Source organism: Sorex fumeus, unplaced genomic scaffold, assembly GCF_029834395.1.
Source record: "Sorex fumeus unplaced genomic scaffold, SorFum_2.1 ptg000094l, whole genome shotgun sequence".
Taxonomy (NCBI): domain Eukaryota; kingdom Metazoa; phylum Chordata; class Mammalia; order Eulipotyphla; family Soricidae; genus Sorex; species Sorex fumeus.
The window spans coordinates 3,346,474-3,364,827 of NW_026606151.1; the positions used below are offsets into that span (position 1 = coordinate 3,346,474).

The following is an 18,354-nucleotide window of genomic DNA, read 5'->3' on the forward strand; positions in this document are numbered from 1 at the left end:
ATTCCCAGCATCCCATATGGTCCCCCGAGCATCACCAGGAGCAACTCCTGAGTACAAAGCCTGGAGTAACCCCTGTGCATCGCCGGGTGTGACCCAAAAAGAAAAAAAAAAAAACAAAGTAAGCTTTATAATCTGTTCCATGCCAGCAAGTTAAAACTTAGGTGGTGATGCAAATAAACAGGTATTGCCTGAGATGGACTAAAGAAATGGGGACATTTCCTTTAGGAAATGGCCGACAAATTACAAACCAGAGCTTGAAGATGTGGCTCAGGATTATAGTATTTGCCTTGCAGGCCTGAGACTGTGGGTTCAATCCCTTGCATCACCCCTGCAAATTACAAACAAGTGGACTCCATCCTTCAGAAAGAAATAGCAGTCCCAAAGCATGAAGAATCCTTGAATGGAGGCGGTCTAGGCTCGATCCCTGGATGCTCAGGGTCTGCTAAGCACTGCCAGGAATGACCCCTCAGCATAATCCTGGGAGCAGCCCTAAACACCACCAGGAGTGGCCCAAACACCAAAAAAGAAAGAAAGAAATATACACTGATGTTTCATGGTCAGTAAAAAAGCAGTATTTATTTTAAAATTATTTGAAATAACATTTTCCTACGAGTATGCAAAACGCATACATAGAACTTATTTATGACAACAAACTTTAGTACTTGTAATACTTCTGAATTGGGGGAGAGAGGATCTATGAGGTAGACAGAAGGCAAAGGGAGAAGACTGTGCTCTGCAGTCTGGCCTCAGGCAACAAAAGGCTCGAGGGCATGGAACCCAGAGAGAAGCCCAAGAAGGCATCTGTTTGGTGTTCTCTGGTTTGAGGATGAGGTTCAGATTCATTCATCCTTCCAGAGATGAGAGAGACTTTTTTACGAGAGCACTGGCATTCTCTGGCATTTTCTCAGTATTCCATGGGCTCTACCATGAAACTAGTGGCTCTAGAGCATCTCATTGCTCATGGTTCTAGATATCTCACAGCTCGTGGTTCTAGACATCTCATAGCTTGTGGTTCTAGACATCTCATAGCTTGTGGTTCTAGACATCTCATAGCTTGTGGTTCTAGACATCTCATAGCTTGTGGTTCTAGACATCTCATAGCTTGTGGTTCTAGACATCTCATAGCTTGTGGTTCTAGACATCTCATAGCTTGTGGTTCTAGACATCTCATAGCTTGTGGTTCTAGACATCTCATAGCTAGTGGCTCTGAGCAGACAAATGATCAGTGAGTTGACAGCTTTCCAAAAATCCAGACATAAATCAACAGTGGTGGGTAAAAAGACAGATACAGAGAGAATCTTCTTCCCATCCATTCTGGGGATTCGGGTTTCTTCTCAGAGGGCAGAGAGAAACAGAACTGGACGCCTGCATTTCCTTTACATCAAGTGGTTATTCCAGAGGAAGTGCAGGAACCTATCAACTCCTCCAAAGACAAATATGACAAAACGAGCCAGTGCATCTCTGCCTTCTTCTTGAAGATCCTGTGAGAGTGAAAATAATATAAGAAAATCAATATTAATTCAACCAGTGCCACAAACCAGCTTTTGGGTTATTTTATGACTTATATGAGTTGAAGGAAAGTATTTTGTTCCATCCTATACCCTTTCACACTCTCTTGGGAAGCTTCCCCACCCAGTGGCTTCTCCTCTACTGTATCACTGTCATCCCATTGCTCATGGATTTGCTTTAACAGGTGCCAGTAACATCTCCATTCATCCCTGTCGCATGCTAGTGTAGCCCAATGGCATCTGCTCGCTCCAGGAACACAAAGAGCCTGAGATTTTAGCAGCCTCTCCTTACTCATTCTTCCCAAAATTGTCATATTGGGGGCTCTTTCAGGGTCAGGGGAATGAGACCTGTTATTGTTAGTGTTTTTGGCATATCGAATATGTCATGGGTAGCTTCCCAGGCTCTGCTGTGCAGTTCCTTCATGGGTGAGGCTCATCTAAGCATGTCAAGAGTTGCCTTGAGCCACTTAATCTTAGATTATAGAAATAAGAAGTACAAGGAAGAAAAGAAATCAAGGGAGTGGAGTAGAGATAAAAACATGGACAGGAGGTAACAGGGGTAGGAGTCTGGATCCTTAGGCACATTGGTGATGTGGAGGTGTGACATATGTATATATCTAAATTAAATCACAAACAATACTACAAACATGACTTCCAAATTACAACAACCAAACCTAAATAAAGGTGCTCTACACCATCAGCAAATGGAGGCTCTTTTTTTTCTTTTAAATTTTTATTAGTGAAACACCATAAGGTACAATTGTAGACTAACAAATTTTTGTGCTTGGGTTTCAGTTATACAATGATTGAGTACCCATCCCTCCACCAGTGCCCATTTTCCACCACCACTGATCCCAGTATCCCTCTCATCCCCCATCCCCCTCCCCCCATCCCATCCTGCCTCTGTGATAGGGCATTCCCCTTTGTTCTCTCTCTCCTTTTGGTGCTGTGGTTTGCAAAACAGGCATTGAGTGGCAATCATGTTCGGTCTATAGTGTACTTTCAGCATGCATCTCCCATCCTGGGAGGATCCTCCCCACACCCTTTATTTGGTGCTCCCTTCTCTATCTGAGCTGCCTTTTCCCTTAGCATGTGCGGCTGGCCTCCAAGCCATGGAGTGAACCTCCTGGTGCTTATCTCAGCTATTCTTGGGTGTTAGTCTCCTATTTTGTTACTTGATGTTCCCCAGATGAATGCAATCTTTCTATGTCTGTCCCTCTCTTTCTGACTCATTTCGCTTAGCACAATACTTTCCAGGTAGTACCACTTCTATATAAATTTCATGACTTCATCTTTTCTAACAGCTAGATAGTACTCCATTGTGTAGATGTACCAAAGTTTCTTTAACCAGTCATCTGCTCTCGGGCACTCAGGTTTTTTTCAGATTCTGGCTTATTGTAAACAGTGCTGCAATGAACAAACAAGTGCAGATGTCACTTCGACTATACTTTTTTGGGAGGCTCTTTTTAAGGGCTAATGCCTCTTCCTCTGGTTTCCCATATCACTTTTCACTGCAAGGAAACTGACTTTGTTGTTGGAAGAACACGTAGAAGAGCCGAGTCAAGAGGAGAGTGAATCTGAGTAAACATGGAGAGGAGCGAGAACCCAGCAGGTCGGCAGAGTGGTAAGTAAACACCACAGTTTATATGGGACCACCAGGAGAAGGAAGAGAAGGGAGATATAGGTGGCTCTCCACCACCTCGTTCCTCCTCTTGGTTATTCTCAATGCAGCAGCCTTCGAGACAGTTGAAATGCAGCTCTTTTGCTCAGTGGCCCCTCAGGGGCTTACTCAAGGAAGTAGTGATATGAAGGCCTACCTACTCTGCCCCCGACCCCCGACCCAGTACTTTGATCAAGTCTTTTTTTTTTTAATTTTTATTAATGAAACACCATGAGGTACAGATGTAGAGTCTTTCTTGATTCAAGTCTTTCTCTTTCACTCAGGTTCAGCAAAACTGACTTCTTATCTTTTCCTTATAAACATACTACACGTGCTCCAGCCTCAGTCTTTGACATCTACCTGGGGACAGCAGTAGACACCTTGTATACACTTAGGGACACTCTCTGTTAACTGGAAAAGGCAGATTTTCAGGAGAGCACTGAGCATATTTTTTATTTGAAATGGATCAGTAGGCCAAAGGGACAGAGTACGGTAATCTCTGGACTAGAGTATTTATGGATTCCTCTGCTTTATTGTCTGCCCCCCTTTACATGAAGAGTTCTATTAGAGCAGACCCATCTTCTATCCTGCTTTCTTCTTTATCCATCTGTGCCTCAAAGTGAGTTTGGAATATAATAGGCACTAAATGAATATTTGTTTGAATATCAAATGAATATCCGATACAAATGTGTCGGATTTGTATCGGAACACCATAGAGAACATGGAATTCCCTGAAAATAGTGTTAGCAGCAACAATTAAAACAGATCATCACAGGAAAGGTGAATGTAATTAAGGATAAGAAATTGGACTCTGAGGAACAGCCCCCTGCCCTGTCTCAGGTGGCTAGTGTCTCCTCTGGTAACTATAGGTTGTTCTAGAAGAAAACCAACTTGGCTGTAGATTTTATTACCTATATATGCCAAATACAGTAACAAGTATCACAATGGAGATGTTACTGAGCCCGTTAGAGCAAAATCGAGGAACAATGGGAGGACAGTGACAGTGAATTTTTCAAACAGTAATAATTTTTTGTTTTACCTCATTATCTCTTATAATGACTAGGAGAAATCAAGAAAAAATGGTGGGAATATAGCCTAGACACTCTTTTCTAAAATTGTGGGTTCAAGATCCCACATGGGGTCACAAAACTAAACCTAAGGGGTTGTGAAAACTTTGGCAGCAGTAAAAGGTTTCTTAACAATAAACAAAACTAAATCGAAATAAACTGAGTAATGAATCAGGCATTTCTGGTAGTGATGCCCAAACTGCATTTCTTGTGTGAAAAGGGGTCATGAATAGGAAAAAAAAAGTGTAAGAACTCCTGGCTTACATCATAATCTTTGAAGTGGTTCAAGGATGATAAACTATCTCAGGCAAAGTTTTTCTGAACAAGGGTTAGATTTACCTGGCAATATTTTCAAATGCTTCATCAGACCACTTAATCACTTCATCACTTGATACCCCGTTATTCATCGATTTACTCGAGCGGGTGCCAGTAACGTCTCCATTCATTCCTGTTGCGTGTTAGCATAGCCCAATGGCATCTGTTCATTCTAGGAACATACAGAGCCTCAAACCGATCATTCAGGGTCTTGAAGAAGAAGTCTGACCATCTTGTAGGTGGGTGTCCATGCAATCTTTTGACGTCCCGTGGAATCCAGTCAGTAATGGCTCTAGTCCAGCGGTTGTCTGTAAACCTCATTACGTGTCCAGTCCATCTGATTTTTGATGCCTTGGCAAATGAGACAGCATCCCTGATTCTTGAGCGTTGACGGAGATCAGAACTCTGGATTCTATCTCTCATTTGAGTGAAGCATGATACTCCAAGCATAGCTCTTTCAATTCCTCTTTGAGAGACCCGAATAGCGTTCTCATCCTGTTTTCGTAGGGCCCAGGTCTCTTGCTATATGGTCCATAGAGTAACAGCTTCAATATCACTTGGCAGCAAATCAAATATGTCAAATTTCAGTTCCCATTCCACAACAGTGGAATCAGAGCTTACTTTTTTACACACACCCCAGAGAATTTGTGTGCACATTAAAATATGAAAAACGGGGGTTATGGTGCCAACAGCAGATCAATCTGTACCTGTGAGGCAGCCTGATGGCACCTTCAGACTTCCAGATACCCCAAAATTGGGTATTTACCTGGCTATATTATATATATATATTACCCTAATTAGTTATATATATAGTCCAGTATATATTTTATATAAAAATTTATGTAATTTATATGTAAATTAGGTAAAACTAATTATATATAATATATATTTATTATATATATAATAATATACAGACCGGACACATTTCTTGCTATGGACCATAGTTTGAATAGCAAGACCACACCTCATTTAAATTAAATCAGAATCTCTCCTGGTGTTTCTGTAGCTCCAATACATCCTAGTTTGAGGGGAGTGGAGCAGAGTTGTTCATATTTTATTTTTTTAAAATTTTCTTATTCTGGAGCGATAGCACAGCGGGAAGGGCGTTTGCCTTGCACGCAGCCAACATGGCTGACCCGAGTTCGATTCCTCTGCCCCTCTTGGAGAGCCTGGCAAGCTATTGAGAGTATCTCACCCGCACGGCAAAGCCTGGCAAGCTACCCATGATGTATTCGATATGCCAAACACAGTAACAACAAAGTCTCATGATGGAGATGTTACTGGGCCCACTCGAGCAAATCGATGAATTTTCTTATGTAGGACTACTGCTATTTATTCAGCCACTGATTAGCTGATTGAATTTGGCGTGAATTCCACCTTACTTTTTTTTCATTTTTCATAATTTTATTTATTGAACCACCGTGAGAGCAGTTACAAAGCTTTCAGGTTTAAATCTCGGTCATACAATAAAACATCCGTACCTTCACCAGTGCCCATTCTCCACCACTAAAAACCCCAGTATACCCCCATTCCACACCCTCCCCCTACCTGTGGGGCAGATGATTTCCACATTACTCTCTCTCTACTTTGATCACATTCAGTATTTTGACACCAGACCCACCATTATTATTTGGGATTTTACCCCAACACTCAGATCTGCTGAAAAGGCAACAGTAGACAATTTGTTTTCTATTGCTGGTTAAGAATAACATATGATGTCACGTGGCTGCAGTAGTGGCTGTGCGATTTTGAAATTCCGAAATTTTAACACTTAAATCTAGAGGGATTTCTGCCAAAACCTGCTGGGTTCCGAGATTTGTTCCTGAGTCTCTGGGATCATGGCCATTAAGCAGCTTGATCAGGAGCCAGAAAGGCCATTCATGGGCGATGACTCAGGGTCTCGTTGGGACAGGGAGGAAAGGGCTGGCTCCACCCCCATCCCATGACACCCCATGTGTCTTGTCACTGTGGGCCCAAACCTGACTGTCCAATGCCTCTGGAGGATGGCAGCCAACGAGCCACCTAGGGGGAGCAGGCAAAGGGATAGCACCCTTTCCCCCCTGGGGTGGCCCAGCCACAGTAACCTAATGCGGGTCCAGACACATTTCTGCCAAAAGCCACGAGGTTACGAGATTTGTTTCTGAGTTTCTGGGATCATGGCTGTTAAATAGCTTGATCAGGAGCCAGAGAGGTCATTCATGGGCAGTGACTCGAGGTCTCGTTGGGGTGGGTAGGAAAGGGCCTGCTCCACCTCCATCTTATGAGGTTTCGTGTGTCTCGTCACTGTGGGCCCAAACCTGACTGTCCAGTGGCCTCTGGAGGATGGTGGCCACTGGGCTGCCAGGGGGAACAGGCCAAGTTACCTATTCCCACCTCGGTTGGCCCAGCGCCAGTAACCTACTGCAGAGACCGGATACATTTCTGCCAAAAGCCATTGGGTTTAGAGATTTGTTTCTGAGTCCCTGGGACCATGGCCATCAAGCAGTTCGATCAGGAGCCAGAGAGGCCATCACTTGATCACTTAATCACTTGACTTCCCGTTAATCGTCGATTTGCTCGAGCAGGCACCAGTAACGTCTCCATTTGTCCCTGCCGCGTGCTAGTGTAGCCCAATGGCGTCTGTTTGCTCTAGGAATATGATAAAAGGGTAAAGGTAAAGGCCCTCCCATTGATCGCCGATTTGCTCGAGCGGGCCCAGTAACATCTCCATTAGAGACTTTGTTGTTACTGTGTTTGGCATATCGAATACTCTCGGTAGCTTGCCAGGCTCTCCGAGAGGGGTGGAGGAATCGAACTCGGGTCGGCCATGTTGGCCGCTTGTAAGGCGAACGCCCTACCCGCTGTGCTATCGCTCCAGCCCATCTAGGAATATGAAGAGCCTCAAACCGATTGTTCATGATCTTGATGAAGAAGTTTGACCATCTGGTAGGTGGGCAGCCACGTGGTCTTTTGACATCCTGTGGAATCTAGTCAGTAACAGCTCTAGTCCAGCGGTCGTCTTTAAATCTCATTACATGACCAGCCCATCTGATTTTTGACACCTTGGCAAACGAGACAGCGTCCCTGATTCTTGATCGTCGATGGAGGTCGGAACTCTGAATTCTTTTTCTCATTTGAGTGAAACATGATATTCCAAGCATAGCTCTTTCAATTTCTCTTTGGGAGACCCGAATAGCGTTCTCATCCTGTTTGCGTAGGGTCCAGGTCTCTGAGGCATATGTTAATGCAGAAAGAACAGTGGAATCAAAGAGATGTGCCCGGAGCCAGAGGTTCCTCATCCTCTTAGCTATTTCTTCGACGCTCTTGAAGGCGTTCCAAGCTGCTCTCTTCCTCCTGCACAGCTTGGGTGCCAGGTCATTTGTCATGTTGACTTCTCTACCTAGGTATACATAGCTGTTGCATTCAGAGATGGTCGTTCCATTGAGAGCAAATGGGGCGTCAGGAACGAGGCTGTTTCTCATAAACATTGTTCTTCGTAAGATTCAGCTGTAGTCCGACCTTTCTACACTCACGGTCAAAGTCGGCCAGCATTTGTGCCGCTTGGCTAATGTTTGGTGTTATTAAAACAATGTCATCAGCAAAGTAGAGGTGGTGTAGTTGCCGACCATCTATCTTCACTCCCATTCCTTCCCATTCCAGTCGTCGCATGATGTTCTCGAGGGTGGCACTGAAGAGTTTCAGTGAAATGGTATCACCCTGCCGAACCCCTCTCTTGACATCAATGATTACTTCTTTGTAGAATGGTGAGATCCTGGTAGTGAATCCATAATACAGCTCACGGAGGATCTGGATGTATTGAGCTTGAATGCCCTGATTGGCTAGGGCTTCAATGACCGCTTCCGTCTCAACAGAATCAAAGGCCTTCTTTAAATCAATGAACATTAGTCAGAGCGGCATCTTGAACTCCCGAGAAACCTCAATGAGCTTGGTTATCGTGTGGATATGGTCGATGGTGCTGAATCCTTTGCGGAACCCGGTTTGCTCGCATGGTTGTCCTTCATCTAGTATTCTGCCAATCCTATTCAGGATGACTCAAGTGAAAAACTTCTAGATGACAGACAATAGGCAGATCAGGCGATAATTGCCAATGTCATGGATGTCTCCCTTCTTGTACAGTAGTACAGTCTGGCTGGTTTTCCACTGGGACAGAACCTTGCATTCAGACAGGTAGCGTGTGAAGAGCCGAGCCAGCGTATTGATGAGTACTGATGGCAAGTTCTTCAGGTGTTCAGGTCTGACCTTGTCTGGGCCGGGTGCTGTTCGTTTCTTTACTGACGAAATGGCGTGTTGGATTTCGGAAGGGAGAACATTGAGAATGACATATCCATCCTGTGGAATTTGGTATGTCAGCAGGTGGACATGGCTATCGAAGAGATCTGAGTAGAAGTCATGGATAATCTTCTCCATTGCCGTTCTGGAAGATGTGATAGATCCATCAGGACGTCGGAGGGCAGTCATCTTGGTCTTGTAGTTGGCGAAGGACAGGCGGGCGTTACGAATACTTTTCCCGGCTTCTGCCGCATCTACCAGCACTTCTGCTCTTCTCTCTTTGAGGTCTTCCTTGATCGCATCTCTGCACTGCTTTGCGAGCTCGGACGTTAGCTTGCGGTTGCCTGAGGCATGCACCAAACCACGCTGGCGAATAAGCTCAAGAGTTTTTGAAGACAGGTGTTTTTTTGTGGCTATCTCTCTCTTGGCATTCCTTGCACAATCATGGAGGTGCTGAACCAGTCGATCGTATTCCTTATCAATGTTGTCAACAATAGCAACTTCTCATGTTGCCGCAATAGTGCCAAAGAGCTCCCAGTTGGTGGTCGTTCTGGGAGACCATGCCTCCAATTATATAGCTGTGCCAGAGGTGGTTTGTGGGTGTGTCTCCCACATACCTAACTTTTGGCCGTTTACTTTCTTGGTAAACTTTGCCCCAAGTTTTTGGGGTCTGGCCAAAGGCACAGCAGCAATTTTGGGGTATCTGGAAGTCTGAAGGTGCCATCAGGCTGCTGATGCACTCGCCTCACAGGTAAAGATTGATCTGCTGTTGGCACCATACCCCCGTTTTTCATATTTTAATGTGCACACAAATTCCTTGGGGTGTGTGTAAAAAGGTAGGCTCTGATTCCACTATTGTGGAATGGGAACTGAAATTTGACATATTTGATTTGCTGCCAAGTGATATTGAAGTTGTTACTCTATGGACCATAGTTTGAATAGCAAGTGTGAAACCAAATACTGTCTCTGATTCAGGTTCACACTTTTAATTTATTTTTTATTTTGGTTATAAAAAGGGGGAGGAGGGAGGGAAGATTAGTGGGTTAATACAGTATTTGTTTCTTTCTAATTTATTTTTTTTTGTAGTGCCGGCGTAGAACTGAGGCTTCATGTACGATAGGTTTATGCTCTAGCACATTCCCAGCCCCATTATTTTAAAACCTAATGGTGGGTGGGCTGGAAACTACTAATCCATGTATTCTTCTAGTTCCCAGTCACTGTTCTCTTTGGTTTCTCCTACCTAATAGGCCCTTTCCAGGAAAAATTGAGAGTCACTTACCTCATGAACCATCCTACGATTGATGGTGTCCCCAATATTTCTTAGCTGCATGGCCAACTTGGGGATTATTTCTTCTTGGTTATGGTTCTGGCCAACGCTATTATCCTTGGACTGAGAAAGTAGATTGTGATCTGATTTGAATGGAAACAATTTAAAAGAGATAATCTCATTAACTACCATAAATGCTCACCACTAGTCATTAAAAACGATCTTAGTCAGTAAGAGGCTGAAATCACATCATCATAAAATATTACAAAAAAGCAAAGCCTTTTAGTGGAATGTATTAACTATGTATAATGGAAATATAATTTTAATTACTTATTTAAATTTTTCCAGTGGTGAAATTAGGTAAAACTAATTAGGTAAAACTAATTAGGGTAATATATTTTATTTCAGTTAATATATTTAAATATTAAATTACAACATATATGTAATATAAAATATTAATATAAAATAATTATATGCTTTACAATATTTTTATTATATTCAAGTCTTTGAGCTCCAGTGTTTATTTTATACTTACAGAATATCTCAATTCAGGTGCTAACTTTTCACTGGAAAACCTTGATCTGTAGTTAGATTTCATGAAGTTTATAGTTTAAAAGTTTATTCATATATCCAAATTATTAAAAACATACTTAATTTTTCACAACAATCAAAGGATCAATTTTTCCCTTAAAATAAAATAAATTTAAAATTCCTTTTATTAACTGCACTTGCCATATTTAAGTGCTCAATAACTTATATGTGGTTAGTAGTGACTTTTAAAACAGATTTTTCTATTTAGTGTTTGTGTCCATAGTTCTTGAACAAGATCCCCTAAACCTTTTTCCTTAAATATTCTAGTGGGAGAGAGGCATAAAGCTCAATCCAACATGTTCAAGTTAGACCAAGGTCTGCATTAAAGAGTCAGGGAATATGTACCAAAGAAGATAATATCTGAATCGAGCTTGGTAACAGATTATATGGATGGGGAAATTTTTCTGGCTTGGGAGACTGTGAAGTTTTTTTTCATTTGTTTGTAGTTTAGATAAATTACTTACAGTATTGTTAATATTTATGGTTTTTATGTAAGTGTGTATGAGAGAGAAAGGAGAGGAGATAGAGGAAAAAGAAGAGAGAGGAGAGAGGAGAGAGAGAGAGAGAGAGAGAGAGAGAGAATCTTCAGGAAGGAAGCTCCAATATGAAGATCAAGGATATAACGGGGAAATTTCTAGGGCCCGCTGAGTCTAGGGGCCTCAGTTGCAGCCAACAGGAACAATCTCAAGACCTGGAGCTCCACACTGATGTGGATTAATGTAAGCAAAACTAAGACTCCGATGAGTAGGGACAGAAGAATTGTCAAAGAGGCAAAGAAAGAGAGGATGTCCTCATCAACAAAGAAAGCCCACCACGGAGCACCAAGCTGCCATTACAAAGATCCCTACAAAACAAGAGCCAGAGTGAAAAAAAGGAGGACTTCACTTGCACTGGTGGTTGAAGACAAGATTGCCATCCTCAGGCTCACTGGAGCTTTGTCAACTCCCTGATAAAGATTTCAAAGCAGCAATCCTTACAATATACAGCAAAATAAGAAAACCAGTGGAAGAAAATTTTAATAAGAGAAGATGTGGAAAAACATTTTTTTCATTTAAAAAAATATTTTAATGTCTTTCTTATTTCCCCCCTAAATACAATGTAGTTTTTATTTATTTATTTTTTTATTAGTGAAACACCATGAGGTACAGCTATAGACTTACAAATTTTTGTGCTTGGGTTTCAGTTATACAATGACCAAGTACTCATCCCTCCACCAGGGCCCATCCTCCACCACCACGGGTCCCAGTATCCCTCCCACCCCCCAACCCCCCCATCCCACCCTGCCTCTGTGGCAGGGCATTACCTTTTGTTCTCTCTCTCTCCTTTTGGGTCCTGTAGTTTGCAAGAGAGACATTGAGTGGCAATCCTGTTTGGTCTATAGTCTACTTTCAGCATGCTTCTCCCATCCTGGGAGGATCCTCCCAACACCCTTTATTTGGTGTTCCCTTCTCTATCTGAGCTTCCTTTTCCCCTAGCACGTGTGGCTGGCCTCCAAGTCATGGAGCAAAATTCCTGGTACTAATCTCGGCCACTCCTGGGTGTTAGTCTCCCATTTTGTTACTTTATGTTCAATGTGGGAAAAATTTAAACAGAAACCAGTGAGCTAAAGTATATCGTAGTTAAAATTAAAATTATAATAAAACTGAAGGGACCAACAGCAGAAAGACAAGAGCTAAAGAGTGAATCAGTGAACTTGAGGATACAATTGAGAAAATCATTATAAAAGGACAGAGGGGTGTGGGAAATAGTTCAAGGGATTGGAGTGCATTCAGCCCCTCAAGCACCATGTCAGGAGTGACTCCCAAATCTCAAGCACTGGGAGATTAAACAACATAGTATTAAACAACTGCTGGCTCAAGGAGAAACTCAAAGAAGAAATAAAAGAATTTCTGAAAACAAATGTGAATGAATGCATGAACTTTCAAAACATACAGGACACAGTAAAAGATGGAGTTCCTGCTTACATCAGGAAACAAGAAAAGGCTCAAACTGAACCTCACATCTTAAAGAACCAGAAAAAGAAAAAAAATAAAGGTCAAAGTAACTAGAAGGAAGGAAATAATAAAATTAGGGTATAGATGAATAAAATAAAAATACAAAACTCAATAAAATCAAGAGTTAGTTCTTTGAAAGATTAAACAAGATTGACTGACCTTTTGCCTAAACTTTAAAGAAAAAGAGAGAAAACTCTTTAAATAAAACAGAAAGAAATAAGATGAGAAATAAAAGGGAGAAAGTAGAACAGATACTACAGAAATACAGAAGATTATAAGATTTGGGGTCCGGAGTTATAGTACAGCAGGTAGGGCGTTTGCCTTGCACGGTGGTCTACCGGGTTCAATCCCTGGCATCACATATGGTCCCCCAAGCACCGCCAGGAGTAATTCCTGAGTGCAGAACCAGGAATAACACCTGAGCATCGCTGGGTGTGACCCAAAAAGAAAAAAAAGGTTAACTTATGCCACTAAATTGAAGAATCCTTTAGACTCATATAGACTTCCCAAGACTGAATAAAGAGGAAATTAAAATAACCTGCAATAACCAATTAGTAGAAGAAAATTGAAATCAAGAAGGGCACCAATTTGAAAACCAAGAGATAGAGAAGTAAATATGCATTACTTAGGGGGCTGGAGCTAAATACTGTCCCTGTCTAAATTCTATAGTTCCCCTGAGAATCGGGGTGGCAGTGTTAATTCCTAGACTGAGCACATCAAGTAGACACGGATATGGCCTGATATTTACCATGTGGTTTTTGACAGGGCAGTTGCTTGTGCAGTGTAGGAACTCAGGAGTCCTCCCTTATTTTCCTTAAGGTACAGGAAAGAATGAGCAGAAACTCACCCAAATTCCTCCTAATATTTGTAGCCTTCTTGAGTCTATTCTCTAGTAACAGATCTTAGAATAAAGGAAAAAAGCCATCAAGCCTTGGGGTTATTTAGGGAAAGGGGCAGAGAAAGATAGACCTGGAGAGAGATGCAAGAAAGAACTGAGAGGTATGTTTTGCATTATGGAGCCTAATATAATATTTTGTGCATGTCTGGTCAATCAGATAGTGAATCCTCTGGACATATATCAATTCCAGAAATCTGACCTAGCTCAGTACATTATAAATACATGGTGTTCAACAGATATTATTCATTATAATGATAAATATACAGTTGGAAGACAGTGGGCTAGAAAAGTATGTTATAATTGGGTAGAAATGCTCTCTACTGTTATAAGTTATTAAAAACAGACATCTTTTAAGTTTACCTTGAAGAGTTTTCATTTAAAATTATAAAACAACAATAATACACAATCACATATTTACACTCATAAGTCTAGAGATATTCTTACAACTGCTGTAGCAAATTTGTTGTGCCATTGATTTCAATGTTAAGTCATGGGAAAAACCCAAACTTATATTAGAATTTACCCATAAAATGGCATATAATGACACTATAAAAAGGAATGAGGAGGTTCTCTGTGTATTAATGCAAAAAGATACCCAAATTGTATAGATAAGTGAGAAAACAAGAATAGTACTTAATAACCCCCTTGAAATAAGAATAAAGGGAATAGAAAATATATTTACAATTAGTTGTATTTGCATTAAATAAATAAATAAATGAGAAAGCTACCCAATAATCTAAATATGAGGGTAACCTATGATTTTAAGTGACAAGAGTAGAAACTGAGCAAATTCAGTAAGAAAATACGGGAAAGATTTTCACAATATACTTTTTCATATCCTGTAGTTTTCTAACAATAAATATTTTAAAACATGTTTAAAACTTATTCAACACTTTTAATATGTCAGTTAAATTTTAAGGGTCAAGCTACTTAAAATTAACAACATCTATTATTATTAACAATCATTGAATAAATTCTTATTTAAAATTCAATTTTAAAACTATCACAGTACTATTATAACTGTATTGTGATTATGTAGAAAAACCTTTGTTCTTGGGAGGCAAAATGGTAAATTATTTAGAGATGAAGCTAGTATGTCTTCAATTTCATATCAAAGTAGAACACGCTTGTGTTTTCTGGAGCACACAGTCATATTTACAGCCGTGCAATATGTCCAAATTCTGTAACACTGACATCCCAATAGTAGTACACCAGGTTGGATGGGATGTGACGCAGAAGCCAACCAAATGTCAACTAACAAAAACATTAATACAGAAGGCTTAACTTGGAACAACAGCTTAGGAAAAATCTCAAACAAGGACTTAATGTCCTCATGGTGAGATGAAACAATTTTTGCAATTTTTTTTCTACAGAAATAATTTTTTGATCATTTGTTATCTCTTTAATGGTAAGATGCTATATACAAATAAATTACTGTTGGCTTGCTATAGGGGCAGACTGGAGGGCTGGTTGGAAAATGGAGACAATGTGATAGAGGTGGTGGGATTTGTGTTAGAATATTAAAGGACTGTGACAAATCATCATGAACAACTTTGTAAACCACAAGTTTAAATAGTGACAGGGGAGAGGGAAGGAAGAGAAAAACATGCTTGTATATCAGTGGGGCAAGGGGGAATTGCTGAGAAAGAGAAAGCAAATGTGACCACACATGCACACAAGCAAAAAGGGGATGTGGCTCAGTGGTTGTGTAAGGTTCTGGCCACTGGATTTGATCCCTAGCAGCATATGTGCATGTGTATGCGAGTGCGCCCATGAGGCAAATTCATGTGAAGGGTATATGAGTAGTTATAGTCTTATTATTGCAACCTTTGGGTATATTTTAAATTTCCCAAGGTAAACTTAAAAATATCTTTAGAAAGTCTTAAAACTTAAATAAAATATTTCCATTTTTGTTTCTACAAACTCACTGGATTGATTTCCAAGGTCCTTAGAACGTTATCTGCACCATCTCCTGACTCTTCTTGAACCACCTACTGTAACTGAACTGTATTCTCCCTATGACCAAATCTTACCTTAGAAGCATATCTCAAACATTACAGTCTCAAAGAAACCTTATACAAATCTTCCAAGACATTTTGATCTCTCACCACTTGGAATATATATCTACATAGCACTTTTAGTTCTACTACTACAATTTTTGTCCTACATTCTACATATTTTTCTAATCATTGCCTATTTGTAAAACACAATAATACACATTAAAAGCATATATTAACATACTTACTTTTGGGATACATATTGTTATAATAATTATTTATAGGTTCAGTGAAGTACTCCCTGAGAACTTGAAACTGACTGAAAAAAAGAAGTATCTTCCACTAAGTGTCTTCCACTAAGAGGCAAGTCGAACACATATATAGTGATTTGAAATGGGTGGGTATGCAGTGATTGAAAGGGAAGAAGTGACTTGCTCTCCCTTATACAAGCTGCTCTCTTTTCCTGAACTCCCACCTCCCCTTAGCCTCTTCAGGTCTCAGTCCAGATTTCATCTCAATGGAAGGAAGCCTCTTTGCTTAATCAAAACCCCCATGATAACCTTTGGGCCTCTTTTACCACTTACCACATTATACCTAATATTGGGGTGTGTGTGTGTGTGCATGTGCGTGTGTGTGTGTGTGTGTGTGATTGACCAGTACTTGCCTCCTGTAGCCCCTCAAACCCTCCAGGAGGAGAGAGGCCGTTCTTATTTTTATACACCATTGTCACCCTAGAACCCAGCTCAGTGACTGGAATATCGTAGTTCGTAAATTTGGCGGGAGCGTATGGAAAAACTTTTAAAGAGGAAAGTAGAGGAGTGGAACACAGTTTCTAAGGGGGTAGCGATCGCCTCAGGCTTTTGAGGTTGTGCGCATCGCAACACCCTCCTGAGCACATCCCGGGTCTTAGGGTTGACTCTTAGAACCTGAAAATGAGAGAAACTGAAAATGAGCACTATTTGGAGGGACAGAGTATGCCACAGGCCCTGTCCGTCACTTCCTGTACGTGCTGCTCCCACCCAAAGCACTCGGGGAGCCTTTGTTTCCTGTGGCCTCCCTGGTCAATAATTTGGGGCGGGTTCAAAGGAGAGGAGCGCTGCGGTGGGCTTTTCACTCAGCACTTCTGGTTTTCTGTCCCGTTTCTCTGAGTTTCTCATTCCTCTCACACCACAGGGACCGAGACCCACCCCTTCAACTTTTCTAAGGAAAAAAATAATAATAAAACCAACAACAACAACAACAGTAAAAAAAAAAAAATGGTGTGACCGTTTCTCACACCAACGTTATGGGGAGTTTCCTTTTCGCTCCGCCCTCCCCCCCCCCCAATTAAGTTTTTGTGTGTAACTCTCCCCTGAGTCACAGAGGTTTTTGGTTTCAGCCAGTCACCTTCAGGCCACTAACGGCCTGTGATTTCCAATTTCACGGTGCTGCAGCCCAGGACAAACGTCACTGGGGGAGAAGGGATCCTTGCAGAGATGATCGGCTTCCTTCGTAAGAGTTCTCCTCGGAACTCGAGGCTTTTTGATTTTGATTGTTTTTTTTTAGTTTGTTTTTTGTTTTTCGGACTCCCGAGCTTATGCGGGACCTGCGCGGGACAGCAGCGCGGGGAACGCGCTGAGACTGAGGGGAACCGGGCAACGAACTGAGCCGCGGCCGTTTGGGCGTGGCCGTCACGTGGGCCGGCGGGGGCCAATGAGGCTTGTGCGCGCGGCCGCGCAGGCGCAGAGCAGGCTCCCGACCGGTAGCCGTCGCCGGGCGCAGCGCGCTCGTGGGCAACGCGTTCCCCGCGAGCTTCACCGCGTCCCTCGCCCTACGTGCCGCTCGGTCCCTTATTCCTCAGCGCCGTTGTGCGGTGTCTGAGGAGAAGCGCCCTGGAGAAGTGAGGGAAAGAAACAAGAGGTTCCTGGGGGCTCCCCCATTTCTATTGGGTGGGCGCTCCGGGACCCCAGAGATTCGAAGTCCAGCAACAAAGACTTTGCATCCGTAGTAGATGGAGCGGAACCACAAAGGTGGACGTTACAGTGTGGAAATTACACTGCAAGTAAGAAAAAACACCACGTTCTAGAAAGTTTTTGTAGTTGACAGAATCTCATCTGCCCTGGTGAATATTTATTTATTTATTTATTTATTTTCTTTTTGGGTCACACTCGGCGATGCACAGGAGTTACTCCTGGTTCATGCAGGGATTCAGGAATTACTCCTGGAGGTGCTCAGGGGACCATATGGGATGCTGGGAATGGAACCTGGGTCTGACGCTTGCAAGGCAAATGCCCTACCCGCTGTGCTATTGCTCCAGCCCCACCCTGGTGAAAATTTACTACTTCAGTCAGTTGAGCTTATTCTAGAAAATGCCCTCCTTTGGCACGAGTCAGGGGTTTGAAATTTACACTTTCTCGGGGGCATGAAAGTCTAAGGTTTAAGATTATTTGTTTTAATAATTCAGATGCTTACTATATTTGCCATATAGAAGCCTAATATACCGTCCATTTCATCCCAGCACCTCTTTTTGTGGGGGATCTTACGGGGAGGGTTCCCAATCCGTGCACAGGGGGCCTGGGGGCCACTTTGCAATGAACTGTAAACACAGGTTCAAATCTAGGGGCCAGGACGTAGTGTTGCTCTGCAGTAGAGGCTGGGGTGCACCAGGTCCCCCACTAACCCATGGTTCTCAGAGGACCAGAGGGTCTCAGGATGGAACTTGTCCATCAAGGGACTTGTCCTTGCAAGGCTCCCCTCCAGCTCTCTGAGGCATTCATTCCTCTAGCACCTCAAAAACTTTTCATTAGTG

General features: G+C 42.1%; 1 protein-coding gene across 1 annotated transcript in view; it reads right to left on the reverse strand.

Moving 5' to 3' along the window:
* Positions 1-1,376: 1,376 nt before the first annotated feature.
* Positions 1,377-18,354, reverse strand: part of PXT1 (peroxisomal testis enriched protein 1) — a 28,645-nt gene continuing 11,667 nt past the window's right edge. The window contains 2 exon segments of the mRNA XM_056132129.1: positions 1,377-1,481; positions 10,099-10,229. Of these exon segments, the coding sequence (XP_055988104.1) occupies positions 1,377-1,481; positions 10,099-10,229 (236 nt within the window).